Here is a 22,068-nt window from a genome sequence, read left to right on the forward strand (position 1 = left end):
GGATCTTGGCATTCTTGCCTCCTTGGCCAAGGATTTTTTACACTCCTGGGTACCTGATAGCCCAGCTTCAGCATGATGGGTTTGATGAGTTTATGAACTCATACTAGATGTTGATGTTCTTATGTCAAAGAGATGATAAAAACTTAGCATGTGAAATGCAAATGCAACTAGGCCTTGTTTGGTGTCTGATCTAAGGTTAAGTTATTTTCTGCACCAGCTCACGCGCTGGAAAAAAGGGGTGGGGGGAACTGGCAGCAGCTGGCAATGATGCTTGAAGAAGCTGGAAACTGCCACATGGGAGCTTCCACCAGCTCTGCCATGGGGACCCCCCAGTGCAGCGGGAATGGTGAGCCCAAGCTGGCATTTGTGCAAGTCTTAGAGGCGTTGGTCTGTTGAGGCAGTTCTCGCTTGCCTGGTCTCAGCCACATGCTGTTCAATTCTGTGACATCTAAGTAGGACAGAACTGCTCTGTTCTTGCCAGAAGCCAGATTCTTCTCCAGTACGTTTTGTGTTTCTTCTCATCCTACTCTGTCTGCAGACAGACAGCATTCACCATGTTGCTTTGCATTCAGACTGAGTTTACCAAAATGTTCTGTTTCTCTGAGAATACTAGGGTTTCTCTTCTCTTTGCATGTGAGCACGGAAAATATATGTAGTCCTTGGCATGTTGCTGACACCAGGTGACCTTGTTTGCACCCTTACTTGCTTGAATAGGGGGGTTGTGTGCCAGGGCTTAGAAAGAGGTGATTTGCAGGCTAGTAAGGGGCAACCCTGTGATTAGAAATTCCACGATCTGACAGGATGCACATTTGACCTGCTAGTGTAAAATAGATTATTATTCTATTATGTAAACATTTTAAGGTACAGGTTTGATAAGGATCAATGACAGAAATAGGTGGTGCATTCCTACCTGTCTGTAGAAGTACTTGCTAACATGTACTGTAGCGTTTGGTTTATAACCTTACAATAGTGGCTTTGATTAATAATGCTTTATTAGTTATAAACATAGACTTACTGAATAAATCCTACTTACTCTGTTGAATGGCTCTCCATGCCTACATAAAACTATTATTTCAGTAATTAGAAAGCTACTATAATATTTCTCTATATTGTAGAGTTTGAGTTGTTAGCTCTCTGTCAGCTTTCCTGAATTCCTACGTAGGATTTTTACTTGACCCCATCCTTGACACGAAAGGGAAACAGTTTCAACTTGCATTTTGTGATGAGAAAGGGCGGGTGTGGTAAGACAGGCTTTCCCAAAGAAAAGAGGAAGGGATGGGGGAAAGAATGTGTCTCTCCTGATGTGCCTCTGGACCTGTACCACCCTCTTCCCCACCAGGATCAGAGAAATGAGACCGGAGAGGCAATATCGCTGCTGAAAAGGACCAAATTCCCTCCCTGAAGGACAGTAGAATTACCACAATTGCTTTGTGGGCTTGCATTTCAAGAGAAAAGCAGAAGAGTATGCCTGAGGAGAGCTGGCATAAGGCATCTTGTGGAGAGCTCACCTATGTCTTTTTCTAGAAGATGTAGGCTTGTAACTCCTGGGGTTTTTCCTCCCCTTTCTATGTAAAACACAAAGCAGTGCAGATCAATTGGTTTATCGACTACTGAAATGCAGCCATCAGTGCAGAATAACATGAGAACAGTTTGAAAGGAAGCGTGGAACACTATATTCAACTGAAACTAATTACCTGATTAGGTTTTGGCCTGGCTGTGTGGGTTGACATCCAATGGTCTTGGCGACAATACCTGCAAGCAAAGCCAAGTCTAGTCTTGCTTCATTTAAAGACTCTGGACAAAACTTCTGGACTCATGTGCTGAATGCTAAGCAGTGTGAAAATAGGCCACTGATTTAAGGTACCCATTGCTATAGTGGGTGTCAGTGGGTAGCTGGCGTGGTTGCAGATGAATGAGTTTATCTGGGTTTTAGAAATACTGGTTTCTATTTAAAGGTGGTTCTGTTTCAAGCACACAATCTGGTGAAATTTAACTCTGCATCAGAACATCCTCCATTCATAGCTATAGGATTAGCACTTTCCTTTCCTTCAGCACTTCTGTCCTGGTTTCAGCTGGGATGGAGTTAATTTTCTTCCTGGTAGCTGGTATAGTGCTGTGTTTTGGATTTAGTATGAGAATAATGTTGATAACACACTGATGTTTTAGTTGTTGCTAAGTAGTGCTTACACCAGTCAAGGACTTTTCAGCTTCTTGTGCTCTACCGGCTGAGAAAGCTGGAGATGCACAAAAAGCTGTGGGGGGGCACAGCCAGGACAGCTGACGCCAACTGGCCAAAGGGCTATTCCATACCATATGGCAGCATCATGCTCAGTATATAAACTATGGAAAAGTTGGCCAGGGGACCACTGCTCTGGGACTGGCTGGGCATCGGTCAGCAGGTGAGCAATTGCATTGTGCATCACTTGCTTTGTATATTCTATTACTATTATTATTATTATTGTTATTATTAATTATTTTCTTTCAATTATTAAACTGTTCTTATCTCAACCCGTGAGTTTTTTCATTTTTACCCTTCCAATTCTCTCCCCCATCTTACCGGGGGGAGTGAGTAAGCAGCTGTGTGGTACATAGGTGCTGGCTGGGGTTAAACCACGACAACTTTAAACTTCTCCCCTTAGAAATTTAGTCGAAGTCTGACACTGATATCTCATAAACTTAGAAAATCACCTAAAAGGATGTTATCTCACCTAGTCTGCTACAGTAGTTCCTTTTCTTTATCTCCATAGGGGTTAAATACTTTAGGTCTGCTTTGTTAGGTGAGAAGTATTTGTAATTGCTGTTGTTGTCTTCTCTTGCACATTTGCTGCAAACACTTCTTTGATCTGTTGGTGTCTTTGTTTGGAAAATGGCATGTTTTCATGTTAGGAGTAGCTATGCAACATCTCAAGTGTCTATAGTGTTAGACATATCTATGTTTACCAGTGTGATGGTATTTTTTTTGTCTTGGCATCACTCTAAAGGAAAAAACAATCATTACGTGGAGGGATTTGAAGCTTTACTGGGAAGAGAGGGATGAGTCTTTCATCTGTACGCTCTTATAAAAATACAGTCCATTAAGAACAAAGGTGAGCAGAGCACTTTTAGAAAGACTTGAAGTGTCCTTGCCTCCGAACGGGAAGCTTCTGTGCTGCACGCACTTCTGGCACCCTAGAGACCCTCTGTTCTCCCTTCCCAGGGAGAACGATGTAAAATGAACTGTCAAATGAGTTGTGGCAGTTCACTGGTGAGCATTGACTTTATGAGGAAATTTAGTACGTCTATTCTGATATCCTGGAAGTGCATCGAGACACATTACTAAAACAAATTGGACAAGTGGTTGATGAAAATCCAAGAACTGGTAAGAGATGCTCCACAGAACAAGAAATCCTAATAGACAACCATAGGAAAAAATATTTTTGCCAACTGGCTGACTATTTTAACTTAGCAACTGGCTTATGCTCTACCCTATTCCTTAACATCTAAAATAAATATTGAATTCTCTCCTGTTTACAAACCTTCTTAAACCATTTGACTAGGAGGCATTGCAGTAATGAAGTCCTCAAAGTTGCGTTTAAGCATTTCCTCTTACTGCAAGAATAAATCCATCAAGTTTTCGGCCTCCCACAAAGACAACAAATGCAAGCCTGTAAGTAAGTGCCATAAAAACCCCAAGAAACTTCAGAAGCAATTTAAAATAATAAAAATACACTTTTTGACACCTCTCGCTACTTCTGTGTGCAACGAGGCTGCGCAGGGACTCAGGGGCTGGAGAGGCAGATGGGAGTTCACCTTGTGTAACCTGGTATTCCCTTCCCCTTGCCCCACCGTCCCCAAATCAGCTGTCACAGTATTGGCAGGAGTTTCCTGAGCCTTCACGAGCCAGGAGTTTGCCCAGCTGTTTGGCCCAGGATTTCAGAGAAGGAAGAAACATTTCTGGCTGAAGCTTCTGTAAAATCACTGCTTCAGCGATCAAAGGAGGAGTGTCCCTGTGGGGGGAAAAAAGAGTAGTTGGAGAGCTTTGAGGGGGGGGGGATGGGGGAGCGATGTGATTTTCCACAGGGCCTGGCCTCTTCATGATAAATAATCACCCTAGAGTAGAGCTAATCTCCTAGGAAAAGTGTTGGGATTACAAAGGTGGTAAGATCTCCACTTCTAAAAGCATGCGTAAAGTTCAACTCCATTACAATTCTGTGGTTTGAAAATGTGTCTCTCTTAACATCTACTTGTGTTGCCGTTGCAGGATGATTTGGAAATTTGCCTTGTCCGTTTTTCTGATGGCAGCGCTGGTTCGAGTAACAGACACCAGGAAAAACCGTCCTGCAGGCGCCATTCCCTCCCCTTACAAAGACAGCAGCAGCAACCACTCGGAGCGGAGGCAGCAGCTGAATAAGGAGGTGCTGGCCTCCAGCCAGGAGGCCCTTGTGGTCACCGAAAGGAAGTACCTCAAGAGCGACTGGTGCAAGACGCAGCCCCTGCGGCAGACTGTCAGTGAGGAAGGCTGCATAAGCCGCACCATCATCAACCGCTTTTGCTATGGGCAGTGCAACTCCTTCTACATACCACGGCACGTGAAAAAGGAGGAGGAGTCCTTCCAGTCCTGTGCTTTCTGCAAGCCACACAAGGTCACCTCTTCGACCGTGCAGCTGGAGTGCCCTGAGCTGGACCCACCTTTCCGACTCAAGAAAATTCAGAAGGTCAAGCAGTGCCGGTGCATGTCTGTGAATCTTAACAACTCGGGCAAACTGTGAGAGCAGGCATGTAGCTACTGCTTGGTGTTGCCCCCATTAGATTTACTGCTGCCTCTCCTCTCCCACTGAGCAGACTGTCCATTTTGTTGGTTTGTTTCTTCTTTTCCTTTTTTTTGTGTTTCGTTTTCTTTCAGGAGGCATCTCTCCAGCAAGGAAAGGCTCCTTGTCGCTTGCCTACTGGAATAATGCTTTTTAATGGGCTGTGTTAGGCACTTCACCATAAAGTTTCATTGTATTTCCAATATCATCTGGTGGTTGAATCTTCTGGAGTGGAGCAGGCTCACAGAAGTTGGGATTGATTATCTAAGTGACCCGTTGGCTGGAACCAGCATTAAATGTTTCCACTGTGTGGAGTAAAGCCCTCTGCCCTACACTCCAGTCCCCTCTGCAAGACGAGAGTGCCTTCCCCGTGCTTTGGGCCAGAGTTTGTGGGTCCCACTGGGAAGTGCTGGGGTGCTGCCCAGGACCGGGGGACGCAGACGAGGGAGAGTAATGAGGAGTAACGTGTGAAAAGCAAGCGAGACTCTCCGATGAGGCTCGTCTCCTTAAGACAACTTGGATTGTGCAATGACAAACGGTTCTGGGCTTGTTTTCTGAACGGCAGATAAGAAGCGAGGGGGAGAGGGCGAGGCGCTGGGTCAGCCACCGTGACCACAGAGGAGACTGAGGATGGGTTCTGATGCTGTTGTGGTTAGAGTATATCGAACACGTGGTCTCCGCAGCAGTGTTTATTTTGTAACCTAGCTATAGTAAACAGCTGTTTAAAGTATTATAGACCTAGCCATGTATATTTTTCTTGTGGCAGAATATGCCAGAGATTAAAATATGTTGAGTAAGAAAGAGACTCGGTTGCTAGGTCAGCTGCCTGGCTTAAAATGGACATGGTTTAACTAGGCTTTTGGTAGGTTTTTGTGTGTTAGATACGTGCGTGTTTCTTACTCCAAAAAGGACAACATCCATTCATGACCTTATATTTATGCCTGCTCAGACCGGGGAAGGTGGGAGGGTAGTGGCAGGGAAGCTGAGAACACTTAAGGGAACGATGTTTCCCCTAAGGTATAAAAGCACTGTCACACAAAGGACAAAATCTGGTCGTTGCGGGACTGAATACAAAAGCTGCATCAGTGTTATCAGGTTTTGGGAGTGGTGTCTCTCCCATGATTGGAAACCATGTTAATGTGTTAGTGTTAAAGGACAATCCCATCAGTCAGTGCCGCTGGAATGAGTCACAGCTGTAGGAGCAGGGAGAGAGTAAGTCATAACTGCCACAGTACTGGTGGTCCACTCAGTTTTTGAGTTCTACATAATCAGTGTTGGTGAACACTTGCAGTTCATTTTAAACCATACTATGTTGTTATTCAGTTGATGGAGTTTAGCATGTCCTGTATATCCCATTTGTTACAGTTCTGATCTGTATTAGTCCCAGCTGCATTAAAATCCTGTGTCTCAAAACAAACCAGCCCCTTCCCCCAAACCAAAGCCGGTGCCTGCTTAATTGTCTGAAGCTTGCAAATTAAAAATGACACGCCGACTCCCTGATGCATGTTTCACAGGTCCGCATCTGCATCTAGTGAAACCAGCTTGCTGTGGGAGCCCTTTCCCACCAGACTCTTCACACGCAGCCACTTCAAGGGGTTAATGTGTTTAGCACTCTCGCCAGCCAGGGGTTCAGTGCCACAGGTCTCTATTATGTGAGACAGGCTGCTCTAAGAGGCTTTCAGGACTGAGCTCCATGAGAGCTCACCAAGCGGTTTATGGGGATTGGCACGGGCAGGATGAGGTTGGTCAGGTCTGTTAGCCCTATTACGTGAACGGCCATGGCTTTTTGGCCGCGATCTTTCAGCATGTCAGACGTGCACAGGGTGACTCCTCGCGTGGGGATTGCTTTAGAGGCTGTCGCTGCTGCGTTGCCAGCGTCGTGCCAGCCACCGAACGGGCACCATTCAGTCTTGGCTTGAGAGCGTTGCGGGGGGGGAAGGTGGCAATAGCTGTAGTCTATTAAGACTCCAGGGATCTCAGTCTCCACTTGAAAGAAATGAACTGAAAGTCAGGCATTTTGGACTAGAGAGAGAAAAGCACACTAGTAACTTCACTTAAGAAAAATGTGCAAGAATCTTTAAGCTATGCCCTGCCTGGGTTTTTCACCAGTTTGCAATATGAATATGCTGCAGCTTAAAGCTCCTTCTAGGAGCTGTGTTTATGTAAAAACTGAGTTGAGCTTGTAATGGTTAAAACTGTATTTAATTCTTGTTTTATAAATGAAAACAAAAAATGAAGAAATGCTTTAAGTATAATGTAATTATTTTATAGGTCTACTATTAAATTATAGATTAAATAATAAAGCTACTCTAGGGTTATATGGCATCCAGGTGTATGAGATTTGCTTCAACACCTTGTGTCCAACTGCTCTCTAATCAGTATATTCTCCGGCTTACATTTGACCCTACCAGATACAGGTAAATGTTGGCTCACCCTGACAGCTTGGAAAAACCTAGCTACTTCTTCCCTTGTCCCCAACCCCCCTCAAAAGTACCTGCAAGGCAAGAGGGAAAAATAAATTGCACTAACCCTAGATTCTGGAGTTGATTCTGCAGGCACAAATTCCGGTTTTTTGGTTAACTGACAAGATGACAACCAAAGCTCCACTGCTGGCTGAACTGCTGGCATCATTTGCGGTAAGAGAAGTAACTATTACCCTGACCTAAGTGGTTTTGCTTAAAATATAGCTAAATCCTTGTGTAACGGGCACCAAACTACGCATAGGAGAAAAAAAAAAAAAAGTATCTCTTAAGATATAGGTGACCTTTAATGGTTGCTATCAGCTCTTGAATGAGTACGCTGGATGTCTCTCCAAAGGTAGGATAGTGTTTTGGTTTTTTTCTTTTTTTTCTTTCCAACCCAGAGAAAAGACAGTTGCAAAATAATCTTGAAGGAATACTTCAATGAGGAAAGGGAGTTCTCACACTGAGGAATGAGCCTTCATGTGACCAGAAGAGATGCCTGTCATGGGTCTTGAAAGAAGCAGGAGCACCAAGACCGCAGCTAGCAGGGGAAGGCTGTGTCCTTCGTGGCACTGTAACTGACACCTGCAGGAACCCTTTGCTCTCTTCCCTTCTCCGTGTTTTGCCGAAGTCCTCTCACAGTTAAGCAATTTAATGGGTTTGGGGACTTTTTTTTTTTCTTGGCTAGCTGTTAATTTTGAGAATTACTGTTTTGCTGTGCTTCAGCTACCTAAGCTTGGTCTCGGCCCTCGGCTCAGAACTCACAAGTGCCTCTGTCAGTTGGCTCAAAAGGAGCCCAGGCAGCCATCATCTCCTCCAATGCCCCCCTCTCATCCCCACCTGTCTCTTAGCCACTCTCCTGCTTTGCAGGTAGCCCAGCACCCACCTGAACCTCTACTCTCTGTGGTAGAGCCCAGACTCCACCTCCGGCTCTCCCAGCCTCCTGCTGCCCGAGTGCTGAACCACCGTACCGGAGGCACCATACTGGAGGCGTACGCTGTAATCCAAAAAACTCCCCCTCGTGGAAGCAATCCAAGAGCAAGGCCAGTCTCCCAGGGTAGCTGAAAAAAAGCTTTAGGTCAGATAGATCCAGTATTATTTCCTAGAGTAGAGTGGTGTTCTGGGACAGGGGATGGAGGGGGACAGTAAATGTTAAGCTCTACCACCATGGAACCACTGTGTTGGCAGGGCCCCAGTTTGGGGTGAGTGACAAATGAAGTTTCTAAGAGCTTAAATTTGAGCTGCAGCTGGGAATAAATGAGAAAACAGTGCTGATTCAACAGGGACCCTTTGTCTTCAGAAAGACACCATCTTTTCGAGGCAATGGACTTACTTACCATTGGATGCCTTTACAAGTAGGTTGGATGAACATCAGGTACAGATAGGTCTGTCACAAGCAACAGAATGGCTTGGAAAACCTGTTCTGTAACATGAATCCCATTTGACTGATGGTTGGCAGGCCATGTGCGGGACATGGTTTTCTATCTCCTCCCTTTGCTGACCTGTTCACACTACCTTCACAAAAACTCAGCTCCATCAGTTTTCACTTATTCTGTCCATAGCAGTTTAAAATTGATGTAACTTAAGTAACTGATATAATGGACTTGGCACAAACTCGGCTTTGCTTATTAGCCTAGAGTATGCAACAAAATAATTGCAATGCAAAGACTTGCTATATCTTCTCTCAAAGGAATTAATAACTGCTTCCAGCTTTTTAAGCTGATCACTGAAAAACTGGGCAAGAAAAAAACATCAGTCTGTGGAAGATGTCACTAATTGTATTCCCACTGCCACTGTTGGTTAATACTCAACTAAGTTTTGGAAGTGCTTTGGGATGATGAAAGATGCTACAAAAAAGCTAACCACTACTGTGTCATGACACGTGACAAAGTGCCATGCTTCTGAAAGGCTTTAATTTGCAAGCCAAACAACACGAATCTTCTTAGCTCCTCATAAAAAAAAAAAAAAAAAAAAAAAAAAAAAGACGGTTATTCTCCGGCAGTCACATGTGCTGCTCAGGTATGAAAGTCCTTATTTAGCTGCTGCATTTGTTTAAGTAATGGTGAGCGATACCTGGTGTTGGTGGTCAACAAAGGCTCAAAATTTTGTCTGTGAGAACTCTTGTACGACTACAGCCAACTCAAAGTGTAGTATGCTTAATGTTGCAGTAAATGGGGGGAGAGGGGACCAGTGGGGTGTTCAGCCTCCTTAACAAGAGGTTCAACACCCAAACAAACAAAATAATACTAGTGGAGAATCCTGTAAAAAGCTGAGTGTGCCACTGAAAGAGAGAGCAGCGTGCTGGGAATCCACTCTGGGAGTGCTGTGGGTCAACTTTGGTGCCGCACATAGTGGGCTACTTTACTTTGTATGGAAGTTTGAAAACAGTCTGGAGAGAAGCTGTATAAAAGAGAGACACGTTCAACCAAATAGGTTGGGCCTGAGTAAAAGGAAAGAGGAAAATCTGCGTAGCAGCACGTATCTTAAGATCTTAACATGATACCGCCAGCTGCAGTCAGCCTTTGACACTGTTCTTCAGAGACAGAGGTTTGCAAATAACTTTTAGCATCCCTGCTGCAGATCCAGTGAAAAGGGTAGTATGTATGTATGTATGTGACAGTCCTACCGGGTTGCTGGACAACACTTTAATGATATAAAACATATCTATATCTATCTATATATATATACACACACAAAGACATTCTAATAGGCTGATAATACTTTTTAATGCATGTTTTTGCCCTAATAGCAATTTCTTGAGACTGTTATGTAGGCAGTGTTGGTAGGAACAGGTTACAAACCTGAGCCAAACGCACTACTGGAAGACATGCAGAAGCCAGAGAAGCCAGTGATATGTAGTCTGATCGGGTAAAGGACTCTGAAGCATCTCACTACCACCACCTGGGGAAAAGGGAATATATCCACATGACTGGGAATTACTGTTGCTCTGCTTCCAAAAGGTGAGGAAAGAGAAGCCGCCTTTCCACCTATCCCTTCACAAAGGCTTTTCCTTGATCACAGGAGCCTGAACGGGATGTGGTGCTTAGGGAGCAAATGGTTGCTAGCAAGCCACAGCATAGCCTGACAGTGAAGCGAGGAGGCAGTTATTTCATTATTATTCCTTTTATTTTCATATAAATTAACATTCTAAAAAAATTGAAATAGAAACACTAAATACAGTATTGCACATAGTGATCTTTGTTAGATGATCTATTATTTCATTTACTCTAGTAATATACATACTGTAGGTACTGAAGGAAACAGGAAGGCTACAAATGAAAACATGCTACTGTATCCTTGCACTTAGGAGCAAAGTTAAGAGGAAAAGACTTTTGTTTACATAAATACAAACATGGATTTGAATCAGTGCCATTAAAATAGCTTTATTTTTTAAAGTTTTTTCCATAAGTTAGTCGTAACAGCAAATAATCTCTTCTTTTCACTTCCCCAAATAGTAATGTTACTCCCATCAACACAAAATTTTAGAACTCCATTCTTGGTAATTTATATCCCTGCCAGAAAGTATTACAAGTACAGATTTTCACATAGGTTTGTCAGCAACAGGAGACTTGCTTTTCACATAGTGAAAAAAACATCTTTTCTAGTGCTTGGTATACATGAAGAATAACAGATTCCTGAGGTCATATTTCGCACTTCCTTTTATGAGACCCTGTAGGATATACTAGCCTCTGGACAGCTAGGAATGTCTCTTGATGTGCTAGATTAGACAGGGAATAACCCAACCCAGCAGGTGAGAGCTCATTTGCCTTACCCCAGTGTCTTCCAGGCTCCAAGGTTGTGAGCACGTGTGTCCAATTTGGTTGCACACACAGTCTGCTTTCAGGAAAAGTGCGCTTTGAAAGAAAAATGTTATCAATCAGGCTGATTGGTTTGGGGCTCTTAAATTAGGACTGGAGGAAGGGGTTGTTATCGGTTGATCAGATCAAAACTGATACAGTAAATTCTGGATTGCAAATAGGAATTAAGCATGTGGTCTAAAATGGAAGCCCTAAGTCATAGATTTTAATCATTAACCTCCCAGTCAGGGACACTGAAAGCCTGGAGGAAAAGTCTGCAATTCTGTTAAGTGTGAAATTGATGTCAATTAGTTGGTAGTCTATGTTCTGTCACTAGAATTGGCTACTGTTTTCCATAAATGTCAATCCCCATGTGCATCTTTTAATGGCTCTCTAAAGGAGTTTTAAATTAACTGTAAAGCTAATTCCAAAAGGGAAGTCACGTACATGTGGCCAAAAGCCTGGCTGACTTAAGTGATCAGCAGTTAAAACTATACTATACCTTCTAAAGTTCATGTAAAAGTATTAGCTGCTTTATATATTAACAAACTATAATAGCCAAATCTCTCTCATACTCTCTATCATACTTCTGTGCTTTTCTGTATTTTCCTGCTTTTCACTCTTTTTTTTTTTCCTTTTGTTTCTTTTTTTTTTTTTTTTTTTTTTTTAAATGCTGGATTTCTGACCCCCATACTACCTGGCATTCACTATCTGGCAAAAGATGAAGTAAAAGTATGCTGCCTTATTGATTTTAAAGATAGTTACAGTAAACATCTTGTTCCACAAATATTTAGTCATGGAGGGCAACCAAACAAGTTGGGAAAGCATTGATTATACTGTATAAACAGCACTTAACGATTCAAAATACAAACTACAAATGCCAACATGAAACGGATACAAACAATTCACTAGGAGTAACATTTCTTTCCCTAATCTAAGTGCAGTGCCATGAAGTATTTGTGTTAGACAGATGTTGCCAGTAGGAATGGAAATGTTTTACTGTATCGAGTAGCATTCTTATGAAGTTCAACTTAATGCAATTTTCAGCATGTTCAGAACTGATACAGATGCCACTTTTTATGCATGCTGACTTGGCCTATTTGTAATATACCATACACTTTACAAAATATCATTTCTGAGTGGCAAAGGAGATACAGAGTCCAGGGAAGGTGTTTCAAGTCCATACCTAGTCTATTGCTGGGCACTCCATTAAAGTGATTACGTTCGTGAATGAATGTACAATAACACATCAATTGGTGGAAAACTCCAGAGAACAAAAAGCGAATTCAAAAAGGTCAAGAAAGCAAATGATCAGGATGATGTAGTTTCCTTCCCCCTCACTCCCCACCCACAGGCATGTTGAGTTTTGGTAACCAGGTAACAATGGCTTTTGCTTTTCTTCTCTCAGATTTTCATACTTATCTTTGCTTTCTGAAAATAAATTAAAAAAGCAGAAAAATGAGTGTACATAAAACCACCTCACACAAATATGAAAAGCACAGAAATACATAGGCTAATGTTCAGTTATACTTACTGTAGAATTGACTTCACAAATAAATTTCCTTTGAAGCTAGAACTGAAGTAGACTGCAGCTACACACTGCTTGTGAAATATTTTTGTTTACTTTCCTTTCATTCTATCAAATTTTCAGTAATACGGAAAGTCCCAGTTCCAGTGCAAATAATAATGATACAGGAATAATTAAGTCTATAGTTATTTCTTTAAAAAAAAAAAAAAAATCTCTCAGTGTCTTTACATATGGCAAGATATAGGTGAGATGGAGAAATCCAAATCAATGTTTGTTTTTTGGGGATCTTTTTGAAATAATATCTTGATCTGGTTTCAAATAAAATTAATAAAATAAAATCTAGTTTATCATTCCTAACCAAGCTTTTACTTCATTTACATTTCTTGTGGCACTAGCCACAGCCAGCGCCCCCTAAATATTCAGAATAAGAAACAATAAATGCAATATTATTTCTTCCTGTGTCAGATTATGTTAGCTAGAATATAGTAAATTCCCACCTGCTTCATTTCAAGGATGTGTCACAGTAACATAGCCATGACTACAAAGCACAAAAGAATTAAATCACGCCTGAGGGGGGATGGACAGGGACATGGACACATGAAAAAATCTTCTGTTACAATATTTTACAGGTATAATAGATGTCCAGTTGCTACAGGTGAAAATTTTAGTGTAAGGTGCCAGATTAATTTTTCACTACAGGAATATTCATTTTCTGTAAAATCAGTCATGAACCTAGCAATGCTTAGGCAATCATAGCGGAAAAGTTTCACTGAATGACTAGAATTACTCCTCTACTATCATTAAAGTTATTTATCTGTTTTCAGAAGAATGGTGAGAACAGTGTTATCTTATTCTAGGGTTTCTATTCCAAACAAATCCAGATCAGTGGAACAGAAGCTACTAGTATTTCATACAGGGAACCAATTTGAAAAATGTGTACCTATCACAGTTCTCCCTTACATTTTGCAACTGTAGAAACGAGAGTGAATACAGACTGAATAAGCTTGAAGACTGGAACTGGTTTTGTGCCTTCTAGGTGCATCCCACATCAAGACTGAGATGCAGACAGATTGGCAGGGTGGAGCAACAATACGCTGCTCTTGCTTGTGCTACAACTATTTCGTGGAGTAATATTCATAGGCAGCATTCAAGTTTGTTAATCTAGCCCCTTTTACAAAAATGTTAAACATTAAAAAAATAAAACAAAAATGTACATCAAGAATAACATACCTATAAAATGCAAAGAGAAAAAGGTAGAACGAGTGATGGGAACAGAAGTATTGCTACAATTTTTACTTACAATTCCGGAGTCGTGTTTTGGTCTTATATTGTAAAGCGACTTCCCCTTTTTCTGCCTGCAGACTTCCTCTGCTTCTTTAACTCTGAAGAGAGACAAAAATTATAAATATTCCTGTAGACCAAAACCATTTCCAAAGGCAGTGCAGTATATAACTTACAAATTTAGGCCTGAGGACACAAGTGAATAACTTTATTCCCCATATTTTCTTTAGCACACTCCACAAAATAGCATTAGCACTCTGTGGCTGTTGTTGCCATACCATCAGACTCTGACACTTGCAAGGACAGGCATAATCAATTCTAATTACAAAAGCAATCAGTACTTACTGTAGTTGAAGATGCAAATGTATCAGGATTTAAACTACACTGGGTGGCATGAAGTTTACCTTTCAGAGCATTCATACTTTGCTAAGAAAGCTCCTTTTCTTTTTATGACTAAAAATCATTCTTCATCCATTCCCAACCTCAGTACTTCAACTACAGTTTAAACAAAGTTTCTCACCAAGCTATCTTCCCTTTCAGCCAATTTTGTTTGTGTTTAAAATGGGAAAATATCTTAACCTAAATTTCCAGTCTTCACGCTCTAACTTAAAACAAAAAATGGCAAATTGCCTTGGGACATGATGTTTACAACCAAGGTGGTGCACGTCACTGCACGCATCTCTGTCTTTCCAAAGCTGAGCGCGAGCAGCAAGGCTTACAGGCCCACTGGGGATGAATGCACTCGGGCTGCTTGGATGTAAAGAGAGGAGCAGGTTCCAGAAGCGAGGGTCCACTTCTCAGTGCTTCCTGACTTGGCAAACAGTACCAAATTAGGGCCTTGTGAAATGCCACCAAATGCCACATTTTTGATGAGATAAACGTCTTTTTTGTCACACAGATAGGAAACAAGCTGTGAAAGGCAGAGGGCTATACTCAGACTGGGAGCCTGCCAGAATCAGTCTGGTGGGTTCGATGGTGCACTGTAAAATGTTTCTTTACCATTTTTACTCATTTTGTAGATCAACCTTACAAACACACATGGTTATTGAAACACTGATAATCCAGGTTTAAGTTAAGAATTCTCTAAGCTTCAAAGACTTACATAAACCCTTTCTATATGATGGCATTAAATGGTGTGAGATGCATAATTTTTTATGATAGATGAGAATATTATTTATAAATAAGGAAGTAGAAAATAAAAATGTAAATCCTATATTGGCTTGCTCTTGCCAACAACGTAGACTTTAGATAGCACTTACTCTGCCTTTTCATCAGTATCCAACAGTGAAAAAAAGCAACAACAGTAAAATGGTATTGAAGAAGTTATATATCCTTGGCTGGTTCCTTGCAGTTCATCTCCAGACCGCTTGCATGTCTGTGATTTCACTGAGGCTACACAGGGCAATGTGAGAATCAGATTTTGTGTTACTATTATTTTTAAATATTTCTTGTGTGTGTGGTAGGGGCCAGATTTTGAAAGTAAGACTCCAGCTGGGTCTGCTAAGCACATTAAAAAAACCCGCTTTCGCATTCATCTCTCCTTTATCCAACTTCACCAGACACACCTCGTTCTTTTCATAAGTTTCAAATTTATACTTTCAAAAATTAATTTAAACGTCAGTTCTTTTCCAGCACTTCCAACAAGCTGCTCTCTTCATTTGATGGCCTTCTATTTTATTAATGTAGGAAGACCTTTATGTGCACAGGTGGGGGAAAAAAAGGCTTTGAAACCTATTATTTTCAAGCTGTAACACTTTCTATCTGACTGCAAATTAGATAGATTGCTGCAGCATAATGTAGAACAAAAATGTCAAACAGCCAAGTAATTCATCTTTAAAAATGTATTTAAATAGATTCAGTAAAAGTGGCAGACAAAATGTGGTGATAGCTTTAAATAGAATCTTATGGGAATGATACAGAATGCAGTAAAATTCAAAGACATTTTCTTTTTCCTAAAATGCCACTCTTTCTTCTGCTTCATATCTGCTTACATCTGAAGGAGGAAAAGTATCTGTGACATTGATCTTCCCATGATCTTTTCCAAACAGTCAGACACATTCCAACCTATCAAAAGCCACTCTTACAAAGTCAGATATAAAATAGCACATCTATCATATAAATTTCCTTTTTTTTCCAATACAACTATAGCTGTCTCCCTTCACTGGTAGACATCATTTAAATAAGAAAATGAAATGTTACTTGGGAGTAAATTAGTATCAAATCCCGGGGACCGTACAAGTACTATTGAGGTTATCAAAATGACTGTTTTATAGAAGCAATGTAATATATGCAGGTATTCAGACTACTCATCATGCAAATGACAGCATACGTAACATACAAAAATATTTACCAAACCAGTTCACACAGATCCAGATGTTATTCTCAGGAAATGTCAGGGAATCTTTAGTTCCAGTCTTTGTCTCATCTAAAAATCCCCCTTCTAGGATAGATCACCCACTGCTTGCCTAACATACCAGGTCATAAGACAGCACAGCCCTCTGTGCGTCTCACGTTAATTCAAAACAAAAATCCTCATACGGAATGGAACCATTGATAACATAGTGATAGGGGTTACTTTTTAAAAAGCAGGTCCCGTTAAGGGTTGCTTTCAGTGTAACAGCTCTAAATGTTCTGCTTCTTAGAGAAATAGCTATTTAGAGAAAGGCTGTCTCCACTTGAAACAGCAAAATGCTAATAACAACGCCACTCTGTGAGGGAGGAAGTCAGAACTTCTGTGCCCCTTAGACTGGGCTTGAAAATATGATCCACAGCCTCCGGACTGATAAATGACAACCTTAAGCTTGTGCTACCCATTTTTCTAGGATTATGTAAGAGGGTCTGGTCTCACTAGTATGGTTGCCATCCTCAAGTTTTTGGGAGCTTTTGTGAAATTCCTTGGAGTTTGAGCCTATTTATTCATACTGACGGGAATGCAGAAGATGAGAAGCATTACTCCCTAATGCACTTAAGACAAAGCTGAGAGCTAGCAGCCGCTCAGTTCCAGTTCCAACCATATCACTGACTCACTGTGTGGGTTTGGGACAGCTCGCTGTATCTTGGCCCCCATCCTGCTCTCTGTGCAGGAAGATTCAAGTGGTTGGACAGAGCCTCACTGAAGCCAATACGACCTATGCGTATGCTTCTTCAGCAAGAAATGTCCTTAGAAATGTAAAGATGGTACACCAAAGGCTCATCGTTAGGAGGCTTAGTTTATGACCATGTTAAAACTGGAAGCACAGAGAACTGTATAAACCTACAGCTGTATCTATAAAAGAAAAGTCAGCAGACTGGTAAAACATAGAGACAAAGGCAAACATTAGCCTTCCACAGTGCTAAATCATAAACCAGCGAAACTGGTATCAATTTCTACAGTATGCAAGTGTATTTTCTGAAGACTGATCATTCAACTAAATTAGGATTTTATTAAATGTAAAATTAAAACCTAAAATTAACCTAATCCTTCTGGAAGAACAAAAGGATGTGTTTTGATATGAATATCAGTACCATTTAACCTGAAAGATCTAGAAAAGCAGATAAAAGTTTACCTTTGAAGTAAGGGCAATAGTCTTAATTCAGTTGGAAAATAGCTTTTAATTGCCACTGGCAATTTTTTGTCAACTTCTTAGTTTTTCTCCACTGGCCCTGAATGATTCTTCATCTTCCCATCCATGAAACTACCAAGATTTAGGCAAAACCACCTTGCTTCTGTCAACTCATGCCCAGTTCAAGTCATATTTCTCATGGTGGCAAATACCTGCGTACCCTCCTCTTGCTCAGGCTTTTCCTGTACTACTTCGCACTGACTAAAGTGAGACCCTGATCAGCATGAAGGTACAAGATAATAACCTAAGACCAAAAGGTGCAAAAATTGTATGAACGCTAGTGGTTGTATCAGGAAGACTGGGTTAACTATTCAACTATGGTGAGTTGTTAGAGCTTCATGAAGAAATTAATAGATCTAATTCAGTACTGGGAGGAAGGAAGAGGATATTTGGAGAAAACAACACAAAAGCTATGAATCTGTGAGCCTCCCAACAGTCACAAAAGTGGAAGCAATTACAGACAATGACATACTTCCAGGCTCCAGGCCAAGGTGACACTGCTACTCTGCCAATGCAGAGCACAAAGAACTCAAAGAGCATGAAACAGTTAAAAAGATGTTCCTAGGAAAGGAGTGGGGATTCAATTGTCAGGCCCTGTGTGGAAAGATAGGCTGCCATTGGGGGAGGCTGTGGAAAAAGAGTCTAACGAAGGCGGGTGTTTCCCAGTTCCTGAGAATTATGACCCTTAGGCAAAGACAGGCATGTGTATAGATTGATTTATTGTTCTGAAGATCTGTTTTTACTTAAACTATTTAGTTCTACACTGCTAATACTTTCTGTTATAGAGGCTGTTCGGTCCCTTTATAGAGCCATTGCTCTCAAGTGCAACAAAATAGAAGAAGGACAGATGCTCAAGGCATGGTCTGAGAGGGGGTGTGTAAGATGGAGGTGACAAGGGACATGGTGCGCTCTTGAAGAAGCCAGGTGGTACAGTTAACTTGGTAAGTGTGATGGGAATAATTTGCAATCTTACAGTGTGCTAAGCTGCTTTGCTAGACTGATGCTCAAACTATCTCACTTCATACTTTTCAACTGCTTCTCAAACTCACTTTCTTTCAGTAAACTGACTTTGCTTCGTTTGCTATCAACCCCTGTCCCATCTCATGTCAATTTAGGCTTAAAAATGAGCATATCAGTTTGACAGGAAAGATAACATCAGCTGCATTACGTTTAGTAATTTTTGCCTGTTACTTCTTTTCCCAAATAATTTCTTTATTTTGTCTTAATGAGAACATAATCCTACAAAAACTAGTCTTCTCAGCCTAGACAACCAGAGAGTTGCTTAACTCTCAGTGTAGTAATCTGAAGAGCAGAGGTATTAACAGCAGTGGACCCAACATCAGGCCCAGGGCAGATTCTATAAATACTTAATAAGAGTGTTCATAACTCAAATCTAGACAAACATACTCCTTAAATATTAAATTTAGCTAAAGCATTGCTTGCATTATTTCAGAAAGGATACACTTCCAAACAGCCCCAACAGTAAGAAAACATGTAGGGAACATATAACCAAAAACCTGCAAGTGAATGAGCAGCTAGAGCCCAAAAATTAAAGTCTCGAAATCTGCTTAGTAAGATTCAGAGAGTCTAATAATTGTCACCCATAACAAAGGATGTAGTTTCTTATTTCCATCATAATAAAAACTCTTCTCCAGCACTTTCACCTCCTTCTACCTCCTATTTATTGTGAGACAAACATGTACAAACTATGTTTAAGTTTAAAGACAGTCTGTAAGATGAATAAGCAAGTTACACTTTGGCACGCACACAGGAAAAAGAAACCAGACATCCTTACAAACCCAAAAGACAGAGTATCTTTATCTACCTTCTAGACCAAAAGCCGGCCTGGCCACAACCTTATCAAGGCTTAGAGACTTTCTGTCATCATTCAATCCATTGAGGGGGGGAGCCACTTTCCTGCCACTAAACATTAATAATTTTGTCTGAAGTATCTGTGGCAGACAGATTCATTTCCTACTGGCTCCATCTAGGCTTGGTAGACTTATACTTCACTAGCGAGCACTATGACATGACAAATGTAAGCACAGCGAGAAGACTGGGAGGTTATATGCCTTAGATAGTAGAGCTGCTCACAAAAACTTCCACGATAAACTCAGACAGACATTACTTTTACAGTTTGACAGTATAGTTCATGAAACCCAAAAGACATTTTTCTGCAGATATTCTGTATTTTTTAACATAAAACAAAGCTGAGGCCAATAGTCTTTATACTAATAAGTGCTTATTATCAGATAAATAAAATGGGTGTTGCCAAAGTATTTTATGTAGGTTTGTCTGGGTTGGAGATAACTAGTTTATAATAATAATAGTACCTTTAAAAATAAAAATGAATAAAAAAATTCTCAGCAAAAACATCAAGTGCCAGATGTCTTTAAGACTTCAAGAGCAGAAAACTTTAAAACTCTTTCTTTGAAAACTCTTCCAGAGCAATGTGCCTATATTTTATTCTTTGACCCAGTTACTAAAATATTGAAATGATTTTTTGTTAAGGAGTTTCTCTTTAGTGAAAAAACAGAAAGGAAAATTATGATTCCCAACATAAAAGTAGAGTAAAAAATGTAGAGCTTTTACGTTCACGCCAATAGGGTTGAAGTGATGACACAGATATGATTCAGCAACTGACTGCAAAGACTTTATACAGATAAGAAGTACATTGTAATGTAGCTGGTCCCATCAAACTGACTGATGAAACCTAACCTCTGCCTACCAACAAAGAGATTATGTATTAGACTATCTTGACATCCCTGCCAGCTCCTTGCATGGTTACTTGAAGGACCATGAGGCAGACAATGGCTGGCTGAAAGATGCAGTGATTAATCATACTTTGGCTTGGAGGACCAAGGACAAATAGATTAAAATGTTTTAATCTGGCCACTTAACACAGAGAATAACCTGTAGCAGGACCCTGAATAAGACCCCTCTTCTGTCAACAGTGTAGAGTAGACTTTGGGGAATACATTTCAGATTTTCTTCAGTGTGCATCATGTCAAACGGGGCTAAAATAAGGCTTTGAGGCCAACTGAAATGAAGAGAGACCTTCCCATTTGCAGAGTCTTACTGTAATCCACTGCACGCTTCAACATATTCTGAAAGAATTTCAATTCAGAAGTATTCAGTTTCACTCAGTTCTATCTGGCAATCATATTCTTGGTGATCTAGGGATTCTGCTCTTATCTGTGCAGAGATACACAGATGTGCATAAATACAAAAAAGGATACCGTGCTGAAACATGTTTTAAACATGATAACTTCAGCATTAAAGAAAATTTCACCTAGAAAATATAGTGACGTAAAAAATTAAACTGCTGAGGATGGCTATGATTCTAATAAAATGCAAATGTGCATATACCCACTTAAATACATTTCCTGACTTCTGCCATCAAATTCATATTTTTTTTTTCCTTTTCAAAGTGGCCAGTATTTCAGGCTATACCTGGCTACCTTCAGGCAAGATTGAAATCACTTTCCTACAGATTTTACATAAGAAAATTGAGGTTTCTCTAAGAAAAGATAGTCATCACCTTCCATTGTTTTTCTTGGGACTGAAGCCAGGTTGCTCTCAAAGAAGCTGGCTGCATTCTGGGCTATTTGGTTAGGAAATTCAACAGGAAATGATAAGGGAAGGGAACATGACTGGAGGTGAGGTAAAACTGGTAACATAATCAGAAAGCAAAAGAAAGGAAACTCATGAGTGAACGGAAATATGAAACTATGTGTTTGCTGTAAAACATTTTTAAGGACCAGATGGGGTAAAAGAAGGAAAAAATGCAATGTGTAAAAAAGAATGAGAAAAGGCTCTGTGAACAGACTATGTGGAGAAGGAGACTATCTTAAAGACAATATGGAGACATACCCTGGACAGATGAGTTCCTACATTAGGTATACTGGGGCTACTACATTGGGTAATTGATAGCTACAAGATTGGCAGTACAAGCAAAGATGAGAATTGAGTGCATAGAAGAGATCACTAGAAAGAAAAGAAAAAAAAGTAGAAGTCAGCTAGAGAGCCACAGAATTAGAGCTCTCCAGTGCAGGAGATGGGAAAATAAGAGGCCTCCAACTTTGCTGCATCAGGTAAAAATAATCATATCAAAAGGTGCCCATTCATAATTATATAATGACTCAAAACAACTGCAGACACAGCGAGGTTCTTCCCAAAAACGTAAAAAACCAACCCTGATATTAGACTATTCCCTGTACTTATACCATAAAACATGCACACAGCCATGCACTTAACACTTAATGGATGTTGTCATTATTATGCCAACTCCATGCCCTGGTTTGGCAAACTCTCAGTAACAAAGTAATCTAACATCTTTAGTAGTTCAGGATCAGTCTGGGTTACAGTAGATTTAAAGTCTTTGTGAGCATCTCAAACTTTTGGGGACTAATATTTTAATGACAAATGTTGCTCATTTGTAAAACATTACAATATTTTATTGCACCTCAAATGCCAAAGTAATCACTTTGCCTGGGAATGGAAACATTTTGCAAGTATAGAAGGGGTAGCACCTCTTGTCAAAAATTCTGTTTAAAATTTTTAGTGGTGTCATTTTTTTCATGAATATCAAATATCTATCGAGTATGTTAG

General features: G+C 40.6%; 2 protein-coding genes across 5 annotated transcripts in view; one reads left to right on the forward strand and one right to left on the reverse strand.

Moving 5' to 3' along the window:
• The window catches only part of GREM2 (gremlin 2, DAN family BMP antagonist), a gene marked incomplete at its 3' end in the record, with an annotated part of 37,982 nt that extends 33,234 nt beyond the window's left edge, over positions 1-4,748 (forward strand). For 3 of the 4 annotated variants that reach the window (XM_082306730.1, XM_082306727.1, XM_082306729.1), the window contains exon 2: positions 4,241-4,748. In XM_082306730.1, the coding sequence (XP_082162856.1) occupies positions 4,242-4,748 (507 nt within the window). In that variant the 5' untranslated portion in view covers position 4,241. Of the gene's footprint in view, positions 1-1,486; positions 1,534-4,240 lie in introns of those variants that run through there. The other variant, XM_082306728.1, reaches the window with a different exon arrangement.
• A 7,702-nt stretch (positions 4,749-12,450) lies between these two features.
• Positions 12,451-22,068, reverse strand: part of FMN2 (formin 2) — a gene marked incomplete at both ends in the record, with an annotated part of 159,210 nt that continues 149,592 nt past the window's right edge. Inside the window, 2 exons of the mRNA XM_082306194.1 lie at positions 12,451-12,477; positions 13,875-13,956. Of these exons, the coding sequence (XP_082162320.1) occupies positions 12,451-12,477; positions 13,875-13,956 (109 nt within the window). The remainder of the gene's footprint in view (positions 12,478-13,874; positions 13,957-22,068) is intronic.

Source organism: Platalea leucorodia (assembly GCF_965183815.1).
Source record: "Platalea leucorodia genome assembly, chromosome: 3".
NCBI lineage: Eukaryota > Metazoa > Chordata > Aves > Pelecaniformes > Threskiornithidae > Platalea > Platalea leucorodia.